The sequence below is a fragment of the Pan paniscus genome, chromosome 1 (genome assembly GCF_029289425.2).
Source record: "Pan paniscus chromosome 1, NHGRI_mPanPan1-v2.0_pri, whole genome shotgun sequence".
In the NCBI taxonomy this organism is placed as follows: Eukaryota; Metazoa; Chordata; class Mammalia; order Primates; family Hominidae; genus Pan; species Pan paniscus.
The window spans coordinates 216140904-216159732 of NC_073249.2; the positions used below are offsets into that span (position 1 = coordinate 216140904).

General features: G+C 50.5%; 1 protein-coding gene and 1 non-coding gene across 4 annotated transcripts in view; one reads left to right on the plus strand and one right to left on the minus strand.

The window, feature by feature from the left end:
* The window catches only part of TNFRSF8 (TNF receptor superfamily member 8), a 79888-nt gene that overhangs the window by 47902 nt on the left and 13157 nt on the right, over window positions 1-18829 (minus strand). For all 3 annotated transcript variants that reach the window (XM_034955616.3, XM_008975575.5, XM_003822060.6), the window contains exon 2: window positions 10691-10778. In XM_034955616.3, coding sequence (XP_034811507.3) covers window positions 10691-10778 — 88 coding nt within the window. The remainder of the gene's footprint in view (window positions 1-10690; window positions 10779-18829) is intronic.
* Window positions 17191-17294, plus strand: LOC112438303 (U6 spliceosomal RNA). The gene has a single exon (XR_003026759.3). It is a non-coding gene; the product is annotated as a U6 spliceosomal RNA (small nuclear RNA).

The window sequence follows — 18829 nt, forward strand, 5'->3', positions numbered from 1 at the left end:
GATTCTTTGTAAACTCATTAAATAATAGGGTAAAATAACTCCATAGTTTCAAAGCAGTGATGAGCCCAGACAACATTTCACAACATCTGCAGCTACTGTAATATAATATGAGAATATCTATGATTTCCGCTGAGGACAAAGCCGTGTACTACAATTACCACTGTGCTTTGTTGCCTTAATTCATAATGGGAGGAATTCATAAGCGAATTTTAGCTAGAAGCTGATTAAAATAATTGAATCCATTCCGGTTCATGAACCCTGTGAAATCTACCTTTGAGTCCATGGACCCCAGGGTAAGCGCCTCTGCCCTAGAACAACACGCAAGAACCTCTCAAAAATACTAGCTTCGAGCCGGGTGCGGTGGGTCAAACTTGTAATCCCAGCACTTTGGGAGGCCGAGGCGCATGGATCATTTGAGGTCATAAGTTCAAGACCAGCCTGGCCAACATGGTGAAACCCCGTCTCTACTAAAAATACAAAAATTAGCCGGGCGTGGTGGTACACTCCTGTAATCCCAGCTACTCAGGAGGCTGAGGCAGGAGAATTGCTTGAACCTGGTAGGCGGAGGTTGCAGTGAGCCGAGATCGCGTCACTGCACTCCAGCCTGGGCGATAGAGTGAGACTCCGTCTCAAAAAAAAAAAAAAAAAAAAAAAAAACTAGCTTCATGGCTGTCACTTTTTAACTCAGACACTTCAGTAGTTCCCCAGTAGTCTTTCTGAGAGGTAAATCTGATCCCTTCGCTCCTTGCTGAAAACTTTCAAAGGCTTCTCATGGCTCCCAGGATGGGTCCTTACCATGGCTAGTGAGGTTCGGCTCACCTATGTCCCCCTTGCCCTCTGATCTCTAGCCACACTGGCATCTCCCTGTTCCCCAAAGGGGCCATGCTCCCTTCTGCCACCCCAGGGACTTTGCACAAGCTGGTCCTCTGCCACGAATGCTCCTCTCCCCTAGTAACTCCCACTCAGCCTTCACATCATGATCAAAGCATCACTGTCTCGGAGCCTTGGTCGTGATCCCCAGTAAAAACAAAGACTCATTTCCTTGCCCTTCAACACCTAACTGTTGTAATCACACATTTCTTTGTGAGCTCAATCTTCACAGTGTCTAAATTCCCCATAAGAATGTCAGCTCCATTGGGTGCGGTGGCTCACGCCTATAATCCCAGCACTTTGGGAGGCTGAGGTGGGCGGATTTTTTTTTTTTTTTTTTTTTTTTTTTTTTTGAGACAAAGTCTTACTCTGTTGCCCAGGCTGGAGTGCAGTGGCAGGATCTCAGCTCACTGCAACCTCCGCCTCCCAGGTTCAAGTGATTCTCCTGCCTCAGCTGAGATTACAGGCAATCACCACCATGACTGGTTAATTGTATTTTTACTAGAGACGGGGTTTCACCGTGTTAGCCAAGATGCTCTCGATCTCCTGACCTCATGATCCGTCCCGCCTTGGCCTTCCAAAGTGCTGGGATTACAGGCGTGAGCCACTGCACCCAGCCCAGGCGGATCATTTGAGGTCAGGAGTTTGAGACCAGCCTGACCAACATGGTGAAACTTCATCTCTACTGAAAATACAAAAATTAGCCAGGCGTGGTGGTGCACATCTGTAATCCCAGCTACCTGGGAGGCTGAGGCAGGAGAATCACTTGAACCCGGGAGGCAGAGGTTGCAGTGAGCCGAGATAGTGCCACTGCACCCCAGCCTGGACAACGAAGCAAGACCCTGTCTCAAGGAAAAAAAAAAGTCAGCTACTTGAGGATGAGTCTTTCTATGTCCACTCACCAATGCCTCCCCTATCATAGGGCCTCACACATATTTCATTAAAACATGTTCTGTCAACCTAATTCATACGGCATTCCCCAGCCTGCACTCCCAGGCCTCACACTGTGTCTCCATCTTCCCAGTCTGGCATTCTAGTACATTGCTCACTTCATGCACTCTCTACTACAGCCAGTCTGGGTATCTTGATCTTTTCTCTAACACCCCTCATACATCCTGAATGTTGGTATGGATTAAATTGTGTCTCCCCAAAAAAATATATATGCTGGAGTCCTAACCCCCAGTACCTCAGAATGTGACTTTATTTGGAGGTAGGGGCTCTGAAGAGGCAATCCAGTTAAAATGAAGCCCCTAGGGTGGGCCTAATATAATCTGACTGGTGTTCTCATGAAAAGGGGAAACTTGGCCAGTGCGGTGGCTCACGCTTGCAATCCCAGCATTTTGGGGGGCCGAGGCGGGCAGATCACCTGAGGTCAGGAGTTCAAGACCAGCCTGGCCAACATAGCGAAACCCCGTCTCTACTAAAAATACAAAAATTAGCAGGGCATGGTGGCATGTGCCTGTAATCCCAGCTACTCAGGAGGCTGGGGCAGGAAAATCACTTGAACCTGGGAGGTGGAGGTTGCAGTGAGCTGAGATTACACCACTGCACTCCAGCCTGGGCAACAGAGGGAAACTCCATCTCAAAAAAAATAAAAAGAGGTCGGGCGCGGTGGCTCACACCTATAATCCCAGCACTTTGGGAGGTCGAGGCAGGCGGATGACGAGGTCAGGAGATCGAGACCATCCTCGCTAACATGGTGAAACCCTGTCTCTCCTAAAAATACAAAAAAATTAGCCGGGTGTGGTGGCGGGCACCTGTAGTCCCAGCTACTCGGGAGGCTGAGGCAGGAGAATGGCGTGAACCTGTGAGGTGGAGCTTGCAGTGAGCAGAGATCATGCCACTGCACTCCAGCCTGGGTTACAGAGCGACACTCTGTCTCAAAAAAAAAAAAAAAAAAAAAACAAGAAAAATAAAAGAAAAGGGGAAAATTGGACATTTTCAGGCATGGTAACTCATGCCTGTAATCCCAACACTTTAGGAGGCTGAAATGGGAGGATCACTTGAGGCCAGGAGTTTGAGACTAGCCTGGGCAACAAGGCAAGACCCCATCTACAACAATAGAAAATTAGCCAGGTGTGATGTCACATTGTACTCCTAGCTACTCAGAAAGCCTGAGGTGGGAGGATCACTTGAGCCCAGGAGTTAGAGGTTGCAGTGGGCTATGATCATGCCACTGCACTCCAGCCTGAGTGACAGAGCAAAACCCTGTCTCTGAAACAATACAATACAGTACAGATGAAATAAAATAAATAAGAAAAGGGGAAATTTGGACACAGAGACAGATGTGCACACAGGGAGAACGCCATGTGAAGATTGGAGTTATGCTGCCACAAGCCAGGCGACCCCAGTCCCCAGCCGGGGACCAGTACCAGTCCATGGCCTGTTAGGAATGGGGCCACACAGCAGGAGGTGAGTGACGGTGAGCGAGCATTACCTCCTGAGCCCCACCTCCTATCAGATCAGCAACTGCATTAGATTCTCATAGGAGCGCAAACCCTATTGTGAACTGCACATGCAAGGGATCTAGGTTGCATGCTCCTCATGAGACTCTAATGCCTGATGATCTGAGATGGAACAGTTTCATCTCAAAACCATCCCTGACCCCCCTTCATGGGAAGAATCATCTTCCACAAAACCAGTCCCTGGTGCCAAAAAGGTTGGGGACCACTGGTTTAAGCCACTCAGCCTGAGGTACTTTGTTACAGCAGCCCCAGCAAACTAACACAAATGTTCTTCCTGCAGGCTAAGTGGCTTCTCCATCTTCCACCCACTGGGAACCCTTCACACCCAGCCAGATCAGGCTGAAATACCATCTTCTCATGGAACTTTCCTGATCATCTGACCCCACCCAGATCCTCTCCCTGGGTCCCTTTAAAATCACCCTCTCAGAGCACCCAGAGCCTGCTCTGCCAGGGTGTGGCAGGCCAGACCTACCAAGATGTACCACCCCAGGAGCAGCTCCACCAATGGTTGATGGACATTGGCATATAAATACCCCAGCTCCCTCACCCTCAGCTGTTCTGCACTGGCTCCCAGAGGCCCCCAGAGGGATTAAGCCCCAGTTGCCCGCAGCAGTAACTAGCTTTCTAACACAACTTTATAAGCTGCCTTCCCTTCCATCTGCCACTTCCCTACTTCCAAATTGGTGTTTCCAGGCATCACCAACTGTACTCAGATCATTGCCTCAAAGTCTGTGCATCAGTCTGCTCAGGCTGCCATAACAAACTACCACAGACAGGGTGGCTTAAACAACAGAAATTAATTGTCAGTTCTTGAAGCCAGAAGTCCAAAATCAAGGTATGGGCAGGGCTAGTTTCTTCTGAGCTCTTTCTCTCTGACTTACAGATGGACTGTGTTCCCCATGTCCTCCCACAGTCTTGTCTCTGTGTATATCTGTGTCCTAATTTCCTTTTATAAAGGCACCAGTCATATTGGATTTGGGCCTATCCTAGTGAACTTATTTTAACTCAATTGCCTTTTTAAAGACCCCATCTCCGAATAAGGTCACACTCTGAGATTCTGGGGTTAAGACTTCAACATAGGAATTGGTTGGGGGATATGGGCATGACTCAGCCCATAACAGTCTACTTCTGGGGGAATTCAAACTATGGCACCCCCTTTTCTTACAAGCAGATAGAAAAGTCTCAAATTGGTATAATATTTGTCTTATTGAGATTGAGTTTGTGAGGGCAAGATGATAGCTGCCCCCCCATGGTTGAATCTCTAGGGTCTGATAGAATGCAAATACACAAAACATATTGGGTGAATCAATGAATGAATGAGTGGGTGGATGGGTGGGTAAATGGATGAGTGGGTGGGTGGGTGGATGGATAGATGAGTGGGTCGATGGGTGGGAAGATGGGTAGATGGGTGGATGAGTAGGTTGGTGGGTGGATGGATGGATGAGTGAGTGCGTAGGTGAATGGATAAATGAGTAGGTGGATGAGTGGGTGGGTAGATGGATGAGTGGGTGGGTGGATGGATGAGTGGGTGGGTGGATGGATGAGTGGGTACGTGGATGGATGAGTGGGTGGGTGGATGGATGAGTGGGTGGGTGGATGGATGGATGGATGGGGGAAGGGTGGATGGGTGGGTAGATTGGTGGATGGACGGATGGGTGGAGAACAGTGGATGAGTGAGTAGATGGGTGGATGGGTAGATGGATGGGTGAATGGATGGATGGATGGATGGGGAAAGGTGGATGGGTGGATAGATGGGTGGATAGATGGATGGGTTAGGGAAGAGTGGATGAGTGGGCAGATGGATGGATGGGTAGATAGATGGATGGGGAAAAGTGGATGGGTGGATAGATGGGTGGATAGATGGTTGGGTTAGGGAAGAGTGGATGAGTGGGTAGATGGATGGATGGGTGGATGGATGGGTAGATAGATGGATGGGGAAAGGTGGATGGGTGGGTAGATGGGTAGATAGATGAATGGGTTAGGGAACAGTAGGTGAGTGGGTAGATGGGTGGATGGGTAGATGGATGGATGGATGGATGGATGGGGAAGGGTGGATGGGCAGGTAGATAGGTGGATAGATGGATGGGTTAGGGAAGAGTGGATGAGTGGGTAGATAGGTGGATGGGTAGATGGATGTGTAGATGAATGGATGGATGGATGGGTGGATGCAGACCAGTGGTATAGGGGCTTTTCCTCACTGTAAGCTCCCATTCTTCCTCCTTTGAAACTATCTTAGCACAGATACCCTCTGGAGTATCAGATATATATAAGCATGTCACCTCCCCTACTAGTGGGTTGCTCCCAGGAGGCAGGACCTTGTCCTTCTCTCCCCCAAATAACCCTATATCCAACAGAGCTCAATAAATGCTTGCTGCATTGGGCCAGTCCTATTTCCTTCTACTGTCTTCCATTTCCTCCCTTCCATGCCCACATACTTCCTCCTATACAAAAGAACCCTGGTGGATTTTTCAGGCTTAAAGAAAAGACTAGGATGTACCTGCAAGTGGGATGGACAGGAGAGAGAGGCTGGTCTGACTTCAGCAGAGGGAGGTGCCAGGGGGACAATGGAAGCTTGGCCCTGTGAGGCAATGGCTGGCTGTCACAGAAGAGTATGCGGGGCAAGTTAGCCATATTCATTCATTCACCTATTCTTTCAAAAATTGAGACTCTACTATGTGCCAAGCCCTGGGGTCAGGGCTGGGGATCCTGCAGGAAGACGATAGACAAGTCATGACACACGGAAGGAGTGTTAGGAAAGTGGAACCATGGGAGGCACCAAGAGCCCAGAGCCAAGACCTCTGAGCTGGCTTGGGGTCAGGGAGGGCCATCCCTCCATCCATCCAACAAATGTTTATTTCTCTTTTTTTTCGAGATAGAATCTCGCTCTGTGGCCCAGGCTGGGGTCAGGGAGGGCCTACACTTAAGTGGACCCTGAGGAATGCAGAGGTGTGAGTCAAGCACACAGGGACAGTGGGGGGCCAGGAGGTGCTGTGAGGGGGCTCTGCTGGGACAGTGTCAGAGGGCACAGGGGAGCCCAGCACACTCAGCTGAAGCCCAGGATGAAGAGGGACTGGGCGGGGGAGGGGGAGGCGGCAGGGGCAGCAGCTGTCATGCCAAGTGGGCGTGCCCATGCACAAAGCTGAGCTTTACCCAAGGGCAGCGGAAGCTGGGGGAACCCACAAACCCCCTCCTCCTCCTCCTTCCTGTTCACAGCCTTCGGAGGAACCCTCAGCTCCTGGGACAAGATGGGATACACCTGCCATGCTCCCTACCTAACACTTGGCCTGGCCTCACATCCTTCCCCTGAACCTGGGCAGGCCTCAGACATCTGCAGGAGAGACCCCTTCCTGTGGGGAGTGAGTCTGCACACAAAGAGAGGGTAGTCCAGGAAGATGGAGAACAGGAAGGGCTTTGTAGCCCCCGCATTAGCTCTTCACTCGTAAACTCTTCTGCCTCCCAAATTCGAGGCCTTGAGGGTCAGTATCAACTACAGTTGAAGAGCTCAGGAGACTGCACTCGGTGGTCATGTTCACGGCCCGGCTGAGCCACTGATCCGCATGTGGCCTTGTGCAAATCCCTGAACCCCTCGGTGTCCAAGTTTCCTCTCTGGATTTCTTATCAGGATTGAAGGAACTAAGGTCGGTAAAGGGCCCAGCACAGTGGCCAGCACATAGCGTGCTCCATCGGTATGAATCGTGGTCATTGTTATGAGTCAGTGAATGAGCTCCCCGTCACCAAGAGTATGTAAGCAAAGGGCTGGGGACCTGCTCTCAGGAATGCTGGAGAGGGCATCACAGGCCTGGGTGCAAGGAGGGATTCGATGACATCTACACTTTTCAATCTCAAAGGTCCCTCAGCTTCCTTCCTCCACCAACCCGCCCACAAGCAAACCCGGCCACACAGCTGAGTGCTGGCTGCAGAGGGCAGGCAAAATGTCAAGAAATTTCCCCGAGAGATCAAAGAAGGGGTTTTTGTGGGTTTTTCTTTTTTCTTCTCTGGCTACACGGAAGCACCAGGTCAATAAAACACCAGTAAAATGCCCCACCCACCACACCAATATGGAGTATTCAGCCCCAGCCAGCACTGGGCCTTAGAGAGGGGAAGTGGGGAGGAGGGAGCCCCCTCTTCCTAAGTCACAGCTTTTAAGTGGAGGGAGCCTGGGACCTGAGATGTCATTTTTCTCTCCACCCACTCCCCATCAAGGCCCTTTCAGGCTGGAGTCAAAGGGGCCAGAAGAGGATGAGAAGGAAGTGTCTTTCTCCTTGTGGCTGGGATTGTGGGTCCCATGAAAAGTCATAGAACACTGTGGGCCACTCCATTCCAGAGGATAAAACCACAGCAAGCGGGCCCTGGGAGAACTGAGTGGGAACCACCACCAACCATCAGGCTAGCAAGGGAAGGCCTCATGGAGGAAGGGGTTCCAGAATTGCAGCAGGTAGGGACGGAGGGGAGGGCATCCCACATGGGGACAGGCATGTCCAAAGGCCCAGAAACTAGGCCTGGCACAGTGGCTCATGCCTGTAATCCCAGCACTTTATGAGGCCAAGGCGGGCAGACCACCGGAGGTCAGGAGTTGAAGACCAGCCTGGCCAACACGGTGAAACCCCATCTCTACTAAAAATACAAAAACTAGCTGGGTGTGGTGGCACATGCCTGTAATCCCAGCTACTCAGGAGGCTGAGGCAAGAGAATTGCTTGAACCTAGGAGGCGGAGGTTCCAGTGAGCCAAGATCACACCACCGCACTCCAGCCTGGACTACAGAGACAGACTCTATCTCAAAAAAAAAAAAAAGAGAGAGAGAGAGAAATAAAAATTTGTTGGATGGATGATGAATGGATGGATGGATGGATGGATGGATGGATGGATAGAAAGGTAGATGAGAAAATGGCCAGGAGAGGGGTGGGTGTATGGATGGGGGCGGTGAATGGGAGGATAATTGGAGGGATATGGGAAGGCGATGGTGCTATGGACTGAACTGTGTCCCCCACAAAGTTCATATGTTAAATGTGTTGAAACCCTAACCCCAGTGTGACTGTATTTGGAGATAGGACTTTTAGGAGATAATTAAGGTTAAATGAGGTCATAAGGATGGGGCTCTAATCCAGGGGGATTGGTGGCATATATGAAGAGGGGGAAAGAGAGAGAAAGAGAGAGAGAGAGATCGATCTTCCCACCATGAGAAGACTGCCATCTGCAAGCCAAGAAGACAGCCCTCACCAGAAACCAAATCCTCCAAAAACCTTGATCTTGGACCTTCAAGCCTCCAGAACTGTAAGAAATAAATGTCTATTGTTTAGGTCACCCAGACTACAGTATTTTGTTATGGCAGCCCCAGCAAACTAATACAGATGGATGGATGGATAGTGGCTAGATGGGAAGAAAAATGGAAAGGGGATGGGAGGGGTGGGTTGGTGAGTGGTTAAAAAGATGGGTGGGTGGGTGAGGGGGGCAGGTACTTGGATGGATGGGTGGATGGCCGACCAGTGAAGCACTGAAAAAACCAGGGGACCCACCTAATAGATCATTCAAAATCAACACTAAACCAAAAATAAAAGCAAGAAAGTCCAATAGCATCCAACCCACTACTTTTGCCCATACAATGAATACTTTGAATCATTGTTGGAAATACAAATCAAAATCAAATACAAAAACATCAAATTCTTTCCAAGAATGTTTCCCTCTGTCCTTTGGTGGCCTGAGCACGAGCCTGGTCTGCATCTCATGGGGGAGTTGAGGCCACAAGTCTAGGAACTGACTGACCTGGGTTCCCGCGCAGCTCCAGTGGAATAGCCCTGATGGGCATAACCTGTCACCACCCTCCAGACAGTACAGCTGGGTGGATGGGCCCCTCCGCCCCCACTGTCGGAAGCCCTCCAGACGATGCCCGCCCACTTGCAATGGCCTGCTGTCCTCAAAGCAAGAAGTGGCGATGATGAACCAGACACACACAGACTCCCTCCCACCCTTGCTGGCACAGCTAAAGGCTGATGTCCCTGTGACAATCTCTGTTCCTGGAGGTCAGAGACCACGAGGGCATCGTTATGTCCTGCCCCGCCCATCTAAGACCACTGGTGGTGCCTTGGGACTTTTGATAATAACCACAGGGGCAGAAATGCCTCATGACCCTATTCCAGCTGCTTATCTCCTCGGGCCTAAGCATCATCTACAAAATGGAAAGAACAACACTCACCCCAGCTCCAGAAGGATTTCCTGGTAATTGACTAGAAGTCAATCACGGTGCTGGGGGTGGGGGAACATTCCAGAAAGGGAGCTCTGGTCTGGGAGACTGGTCTCAGAGAAATCTATTGTCCAGGTTGACCCAGGATAAACATGTGTCCTGAGCTGGGGCAGTCAAGAACGGCAAAGAGGCCAGGCATGGAGGCTCATGCCTGTAATCCCAGTGCTTTGGGAGGCTGAGGCAGGAGGACTAATTGAGCCCAGGAGCTCAAGACCAGCCTGTGCAATATAGCAAGACTTTGTCTCTATTTTAAATTAATATAAAAAAATTAGGCCGGGCACGTTGGTTCATGCCTGTAATCCCAGCACTTTGGGAGGCTGAGGCGGGTGGATCACCTGAGGTCAGGAGTTTGAGACCAGCCTGTCTCTACTAAAAATACAAAATTAGCCAGGTGTGGTGGTGCATGCCGGTAATCCCAGCTACTTGGGAAGCTGAGTCAGGAGAATCGCTTGAACCCGGGAGGTGGAGGTTGCAGTGAGCCGAGATTGCACCATTGCACTCCAGCCTGGGCAACAAGAGCAAAACTCCGTCTCAAAAAAAATAAAAATAAAAATAAGAGAGAAAAGAAAGAACTGCAAAGAACTTCTGGGCCCCAGAAATGAAGGGTGGTCAGAGGATGTTGACAGCCCAGGCTTTGAGGTCTCTGAGCCCTGGGCCCCAGCCCTGATCATTCCACCATTTCCCAACTGTGTGACCCTGGTCATCAAGGGAAGTAGCTGGAACTTAACCCTGCCAAGCCCCAGTAGCCTCATCTGCAAATTGAGTGTAATAAAGGATCATTGCAAGCACTTAATGAGATGATGCCGTGCATATAAAGGTCTCGGACTCATGGATAGTAAGTGTCCAATAAAGGGCAGCTCTACGTTAAAAATAAAAACTCATGGAGATGGACATTCTGGTGGCAGCAAGAAACACAGTCTCAATTCTACAGCCCTAGCCTTCCGAGAGAGTCCCTGGACTCCGCGATGCTAGGAATGACCTGCAGAAAACTGTAGCCAATTATGACGATGACAGTTGGCTCCAATTTCCCCACTCATCAATCCCCCAAGAGGGTCATCAATTGAGGACAAATTTCCCCTTTCCCCCCTTCTCCCCACCCCCAACGCCCCCACTCACCCGTGGGGCAGCGGTAACAGCACCTCCTGACAGCCTTGTCATAGTAGTGGCTGGGGTTTCCATGACAGGTGTCCTCGAAGGGTCGATCCTGGCAGGTCAGAAAAGCTGGTGAGGCCAGGTGGATCCCAGATATCCATACTCCCTCTGTCCCCACCAGTCCCAGGAGGCCTGAGACGGAGCTTTGTAATATAGGAGAGAAATCAGGACGAGAACTCCTGATTCCACAAACCCACACCACCCTTACGCTTCCCCCTGCTACTCCAGCTCAGGCCAGAAACTTTAGCGTCTCCCTTGACTCTCTCCTCTCAAACAACCTATCAGCAAATTCTCCTGGCCCTTTTCATACCATAATCATCACCACCTTCACCTGGGGCTAGTCACCATGCCCTCGCCCTGGGATTAACATAATTGCTTCCTACCTTGTCTCTGGGATGGGCCCAACAATACAAATTTCTGGTAAACGTATTTGTTGAAGTCTAACACACCCGTACAAAAAAGTGCACAGATCTCAAGTTACAGCCAACTGCATTTTTACAAGATGAACGCACCAGGCAATCAGCACCCAACTCATCAAATGGGACCTTGCCAGCCCCAGCTCCTCCGTCATCCCCCCTCCCACACACTCCTCCCAAAAGGCTGATTTCTATCGCTCTATTAGTGTTGACTGCTTTTGGATTTTACATAAAGTAGAATTACGCAGTCCATTCCCCTGCAACCGGCCTCTTTAATTCAGCATTATATTGTGAGAATCATTCACACTGTTGCAAATAACAGTTGCTCATTTCTGTCCATTGCTTTGCAGTATAGCATCACACAAGTATGCACAATTTATTTGTCTAGTCTACTCTCTTTTTTTTAATTTGTTGAGACAGAGTCTTGCTCTATTGCCCAGGTTGGAGTGCAGTGGTGCAATCTCAACTCACTGCAACCTCCACCTCCTGGGCTTAAATGATTCTTGTGCCTCAGCCTGCCAAGTAACTGAGACTACAGGTGTGTGCCACCATGCCCAGCTAGTTTTTGTATTTTTAGCAGAGAGAGTTTCACCATGTTGGTCAGGCTGGTCTTGAATTCCTGACCTCAAATGATCCACCTGCCTTGGCCTCCCAAAGTGCTGGGATTACAGGTATGAGCCACCACTCCGGGCCTGCTCTCGATAGACATTCCACTTTTTGGTTATTATGATAGTGCTGCTGGGAACATTCCTGTACACATGTTTTAGTGTCCAAACGTACACGCTTTTGTTGGCTATATACCTAGGAGTGGAACTGCTGGGGCATAAGGCATGTTCAGTTCTGATAGATTCTCCATCCAGGCTTCTAAAGTAGTCGTACTAGTAGGCACTTCCCTGCAGTGTCTGAGGATTCCAATTGCTCCACATCCTTGTCAGCACTTGGTGGTATCAGTTTTTAAAAGTTTAGCCATCTTGTTGGATCTGTAGTGATACCTCATTGTGGTTTTTATTTGCATTTCTCTGATAAGTAATGTTGTTGGGCACCTTTTCCCACATTTATTAACCATTTAGGCATTCTTTTTTGTAAGATGCCTATTCAGGTCTTGTGGCCATTTTTTTTTTAATTGGGTTGTCTGGCTTTTCTTATTGATGTGTAGGGTTCTTTACATATTCTAGATACACGGCTTTTGTTGATTATATGTACTGCAAGTATCTTCTCGCATCCTCTGGCTTGCCTTTTCACTTTCTTTTTGAAGGCTTTTGATGAACAGACATTCTTAGCTTTAATAAATTACATATACCAATCTTTTCTTTTATGATTAATGCCTTTTTTTGTCCTGTTTAAGAAATATTTGCCCACTCAGTGTCACTTAGATATTCTCCTACATTAACTCCTAGATGAGATTGTTTAATCGTTCATATTCAAGTTTCATTCTTGTGCATGGTGTGAAGTAGGGGTCGGAGAGGCTCACTCTCTTCAGGAAGGCGTGGTTTTTGTTTTGTGGGTTTTTGTGGGGGTTTTTTTGTTTTGTTTTTGTTTTTTTTTTTGAGACAGGGTCTCACTCTGTTGCCCAGGCTAGAGTGCAATGGTGCAATCATGGCTCACTGCAGCCTCAGCCTCCCAGGCTGAAATAGTCCTCTCTTTTGCCTCAGCCTCCCAAGTAGCTGGGGCCACAGGCATGCACCCCCACACCCATCTAATGTTTTATTTTTTTGTAGAGACTGGGTCTTGCTATGTTGCCCAAGTTGATCTCAAACTCCTGAGGTCAAGTAATCCTCCTGCCTCAGCCTCCCACAATGCTGGGATTACAGGCGTGAGCCACCTGGCCCGGCCTCAGGAAGATATGTTTTTACCAAGCCCCCCATGTGTTTCAAGGGTTCTTTGAAAGTGAAGCACCATCATAAGAAAGGGTTCAAGAGAGGAAATTCTTTGTTGAGATTCCAGGGAAGGAGTTTTGTCTTTCCAGATGGAATGACAGGGGAACACCATTGCACTTTTCTGGGGTGATCCAGGATGTGAAACTTCTGGGGTGGAGCGAAAGGGAAAAGAAGGGAAGCAGGAAGGGAGGCAAGAGAAGGGAAGCAGGAAGTGAGGCAAGAGGCAGGGAGGAAGCCTTGTAGCATTTCCATGTCTTCAGCACCCAAGATGGTGCCTGGCAGAAAGGAGGTGGCCCCTGGTGCGATGTGGGGCTTTCTGGGTTTAGGGAAGGAAGCAGAAGCCACTTTCCCCCAGGAGAGAGGCCTGGCTGGCCTAAAGGGCTACCTGACTCTTCTCTCCACTCGAGGGAGCAGTGAAGCTTCTGGCATGTTCAGGAAGCAGCAGAAAGCAGCAGCGTGGCTGGAAGGTGGATAAATGGGGTGTTGGTTACATCGTTCTTTTCTTTTTGCATGTCTGAAACATGTCACCATATTAATTTGAAATCATACATGAACCTGATATTTGCCCAATAGTCACATGGCGCTTGAGTTGTCTCCCTTCTTATTTAATCCAGAGCCCAGGGCCTTGAGGACACCCTCCTCCCTCCAGCAGGAGAGGAAAGTGTCCTCTCTTAAGTCACCCAGAGGGCTCCCGGGAGCCTCTCCAGGGGGGCAGGAACCTGCCAGGACACCCGAAGTGCTCCTAACCCACAGCATCTCACCGGGTGAGTTCAGTAGCCTGCGCCTGGGGCTGGCTGGAGGTGTGAGGGCTCACTGGCAAGGCCTGCTGAGTGTGGGAACATTCTGGGTCCTTGTCCTTGGTCTCCCCTCCCGGCCTGCCTGCTAATCTCACTGACAGCTATGGAGTCTATGGGGACCATGGGCCCAGGCCCTGCTCACTCTGCTGGGGCCTGGGGCACACCTGGGGGGCTCTGGCTGCTTATGTTTCCCTCCTGCCATCACACCTGGGTCAATGGAGGGGTAGGGGGTGCAGAGAATGGGGAGCCCATGGTATTGCACATTACTCCCCCGAGTCTGGCCTTGGGTGCCTGCTTTCACACAACTCCTCCTTTACACACTGCTAGCTCTTTGGGGCCAGATCACTACCCCATGTTACAGATGAGGAAACTGCAGCCCAGAGAGGTGTAGCCACCTGCCCAAGGTCACACAGCAACTATGTGCAGAGAGGTTTGAGCTTCACCGTGTCCCCAATTCTCCCCCATCTCTGGGCCACAAGCTACCCATCTTTAAAATAAAAAAATCCCAGGGCTGGGCACGGTGGCTCACGCCTGTAGTCCCAGCACTTTGGGAGAATGAGACAGGAGGGTCAGCTGAGGCCAGGAGTTCGAGACCAGCCTGGCCAACATGGCGAAACCCCGTCTCTACTAAAAATACAAAAAAATTAGCCAGGAGTGGTGGTGGGTGCCTGTAATCCCAGCTACTCAGGAGGCTGAGGCATGAGAATCGCTTGAATCTGGGAGGTGGAGGCTGCAGTGAGCGAAGAACGCACCATTGCACTCCAGCCTAGGCAACAAGGGTGAAACTCCATCTCAAAAAAATAAATAAAAATAGGTATTAAAAGCCCAAATATCCTCAAAAGAGCGTTCCCAGGAGAAACAAGCTCGACCACTCTGCTGTCAAGTTCCCACTGACCACAGAGTCTGCCATGAAGAAGATAGAAGACAACAACACACTTGTATTCACTGTGGATGTTAAAGCCAACAAGTACCAGAGCAAACAGGCTGTGACAAAGCTCTATGGCATGGATGTGGCCAAGGTCAGCGCCCTGATTCGGCCGGATGGAGAGAAGAAGGCATATGTTCCACTGGCTCCTGATTACAATGCTTTGGATGTTGCCAACAAAACTGGGATCATCTTGGCTGGGCACGGTGGCTCATGCCTGTAATCTCAGCACTCTGGGAGGCTGAGGCCAGCAGATCACCTGAGGTCAGGAGTTCGAGACCAGCCTGGCCAACGTAGCAAAACCCCGTCTCTGCTAAAAATACAAAAATTAGCCAGGTGTGGTGGTGCATGCCTGTAATCCCAACTACTCAGGAGGCTGAGGCAGGAGAATCCCTTGAACCCAGGAGGCGGAGGTTGCAGTGAGCCGAGATCACGCCACTGCACTCCAGCATGAGCAACAGAGTGAGACCCTGCCGCAAAAAAAATAGAGAATTAAAAAATAAAGTAGTGATAAAAATAAAGTAGTGATAAGTATACGTAAAGAGAGTGAGAACACAGATGTACAAAGCCACATATGAAAATAGCATCTCAAGGACAACAAATGCTGGGAGGTGGTGGCTTCTTTTCAGCAATAATTCTCGGTAAATCCATAGCTTGCCACCGGAGGGCAGTCTTCTTGCTGTGCGGAGGGGCCGTGGGATCTCAACCTGGTGGGATGGCCAGCCTGTGCCTCTCAAATCCCCTTGGAAGGAGGAGCAGAGGACTTAGGGCCCCATTTTCCATGTGGAGCTGAGCGAGGAAGGGGCACCCCCTTCCCCTTACACAGGCCCTTCACCTGTCCCAGCTCCCGGTGGAGAAGGAGGCAAGGGCCGGGGCGTCTGCCGCTGCCCGGAGAAGTCTGGCCCTGTGAATTTCCAGGCCCACCCTGCCTGGCTCATCAGCTCCTGCTGCCCTGGGGAAGAGAGAGAGGGGAGCTGGGATGTGCTCCGGCCCTTGCCTGGGAGGGAAGGAGGGATCAGAAAGCGAAGAGTGGGAGGGGGAAGCCCAAGGACTGGAGGGGGGGCTTTTGGGTGGAGTTCCCCGCAGGTTCAAGGCAAAGTGAGGTGTCCACAAGGTAATGAGCTGTGCAACCGGAGGCCCTCCGCCCCACCTTAGTGGCACCAAGATAAAGAGAGGGTGGCCTAAAACCTTACCATTTTCAGGTCTGTCTATTTTCAGGTTGGTTTGGTTTTCCCTACAAGACCAGTTAAAGTTCACTTTCAAAAAGCCCCACCTGGTCTCAGCCGGACCATACCTGTGGGAGACGAGTCTTGAAGTTGTGGGGTGGGCGGGGAGTTAGATCAAATGCAAAATCCCCGAAGGGGCCAGAGCTGAGCAGGGCCAGCGAGGTAAGCACCCCTCCCCTCCCTGTCTCCTGGGGATCTCCACCGCTGTGCGCTCTGTTATTCAAGGTGAGGCCCCGGGCCAGCAGCAGGGGCACCACCTTGGAACTTTCTCAAAATGCAGAACCCCAGACCTCCCTAATTGGAATCTGCATTTTAACAAGAGCCCCAGGGAGTTTGAGATGCGCTGACCTAGCAGAAGCTGAGCAGAAAGAAGTGCAAATGCTGGAACGGTTTGCTTTCCATAGCAAAAGTAATTCTAATAGCCACCAACTGTCAGCCCATTTTACAGATGGGAGAGACTGAGACGTAAGGATGAGAATCTGCCCAAAGTCACACAGCTGGTCAGTGTTAGAGCCAGGATTTGGCACGTGCTCTGATCCGCCAGCTTCTGCTGCCTGGGGTGGGGGGGTGCTGTAGTCCAGGGCTCTGAGATCCCTGCTCCCCACTCCCCATGAGACTGAGGGTTTTTTTGTTTTTGTTTTTTAAGACAGAGTACTCGCTCCGTCGCCCAAGCTGGAGTGCAGTGGTGCGATCTCGGCTCACTGCAACCTCTACCTCTCAAGTTCAAGCAATTCTCCTGCCTCAGCCTCCCAAGTAGCTGGGACTGCAGGCGCTTGGCACCACACTTGGCTAATTTTTGTATTTTTAGTAGAGGCAGGGTTTCACCATGTTGACCAGGCTGGTCTCGAACTCCTGACCTCAAATGAGCCACCCACCTCAGCCTCCCAAAGTGCTGGGATTACAGGCATGAGCCACCATGCCTGGCCGAGACTGACTGCTTTTTGAAATGCTTGCTTCTCCCTGGCTCCCAACCTATCACTAGTTCTGTCTGTTTAACCTGCAGTTTTACCCCCACATCTACCAGCTCTTCCTCACCTTCCCGCCATCTGGACTTGACAGTGACCACCTGAGGGTCTCCTCTCGTCTACCCCATCCACCACGCCCAGCTCACAGTGCAGACACCAGACTGATCTTTTGAAAACACGATCTACTGTCTTCCCCTCCATCCTATTGAAGACCCTCAGATGGCTTCCAACCCAGCTATGAATAAAGCCCAAAGTCTTGTGTTCGCTTCGATAGCACATATACTAAAATTGGAGCAATACAGAAATTAGCATGGCCCCTGCATAAGGATGATACGGAAATTCATGAAACAATCCATATTTAAAAAAAAAAAAACCAAAGTCTTAACAGTGGCCCAAGAAGCCCTGCCCTCCTTGCCTGCCTGTGAAGCCCCTGGTACTCTCTCCTACCAGCCTCTTTTTGCCACCGGCACCCCACGGGCACCCCACTCCCTGCAGCAGCCTGTGCATGCTGTTTCCCTGCCTGCACTGGTCCCTAAATCCAGTGCACCCCCATCCATCCTTGAGACCTCACTCGTGAGTGCCACTTCCTCTGGGAAGCCCTCTCTGATCACCCCCATCCAGGTCATGTGCTGTGTGCCTACCGGAAGCTTTAAGGGACTGTTGGTTTCCCTGCTCACTAAGGTTGTTGGCAGAATTCAGTTCCTTGTGGTTGTAGGACTGAGGTCTTGTTTCTTTGCTGACAGCCAACTAAGGGCTGTTCCCTGCTTCTAGGGACTGTGGCATCCTTTGGCTCATGGCCCCCTTACTCCATCTGCAAAGCCGGCAATGGTGGGCTGAGTCCTTCTCACATCACATCTCTTTGCCTCTATCATCTCTCTCTAACACAGCCAGGAAGGGTTCTCTGCTTTTAAGGACTCCTGTGATTAGATTGGGCCTGCCCTGATAATCCAGGATCATCTTCCTGTCTCAAGATCCATAGTCTCGGGTTCCAAGGATTAGAATGTGTGGACATTTGGCCAGGCGAAGTGGCTCGCACTTATAATCCCAGCTCTTTGGGAGGCTGAGGCAGGAGGATCACTTGAGCTCAGGAGTTTGAGACCAGCCTGGGCAACACGGCAAAGGAGAAAAACCCGTCTCTACAAAAGATACAAAAATTAGCCGGTTGTGGTGGAATGCACCTGTAGTCCCAGCAACTCGGGAGGCTGAGATGGGAGAATCTCTTCAGCCGTGGTTGGGCCACTGCACTCCAGCCTGGGTGACAGGGTGAGACCCTGTCCCAAATTAACAATGTAGAATGTATGGACGTTTTAGGGGACTATGTGTCTACCGCCACACCCTCGCTCCTAAGCAACCACGAGACTATACCACCACACGCCGAACTCAGTCACCTCCTAACTGTAGGACTCTGAACCCCTCTCTCCACACTCAGTGCTCACTTGAGCTCCAGACCAAGAGACTACCTGAAACTAAAGTCCTCCTCCTCCCCCTCTTTAAACACACCCATCCCTGGCCACAGGCTCCATCCCTGGCCACAGCAGCACCTCTCACAGTTGTCCCACTGCAAGCAGGTGCCGAGTTGAGTTTTCCCCAGTTCCTGCACAGCTGAGAAAGAGTGTGCAGGGCCCCATGCTGCCTGGCCCCAGGGTTGGAGATAAAACCCAAAGACAGTGGACACGGAACAGCATAGAGGGTGGAGCCTGGAGTCCCTGGCTGGAAGGAACTCAGGGACAGGCAAGCACCTTGAAATGATTTTTGTGTAAGAGTTGAAGAAAGAAGAAAAAAATATGAAAAGCGGCTTACCAAAGACAGGTTTATTTTGGAGAATAAAACTGAGGCCGGGCGCGGTAGCTCACGCTTGTAATCCCAGCACTTTGGGAGGCCAAGGCAAGTGGATCAC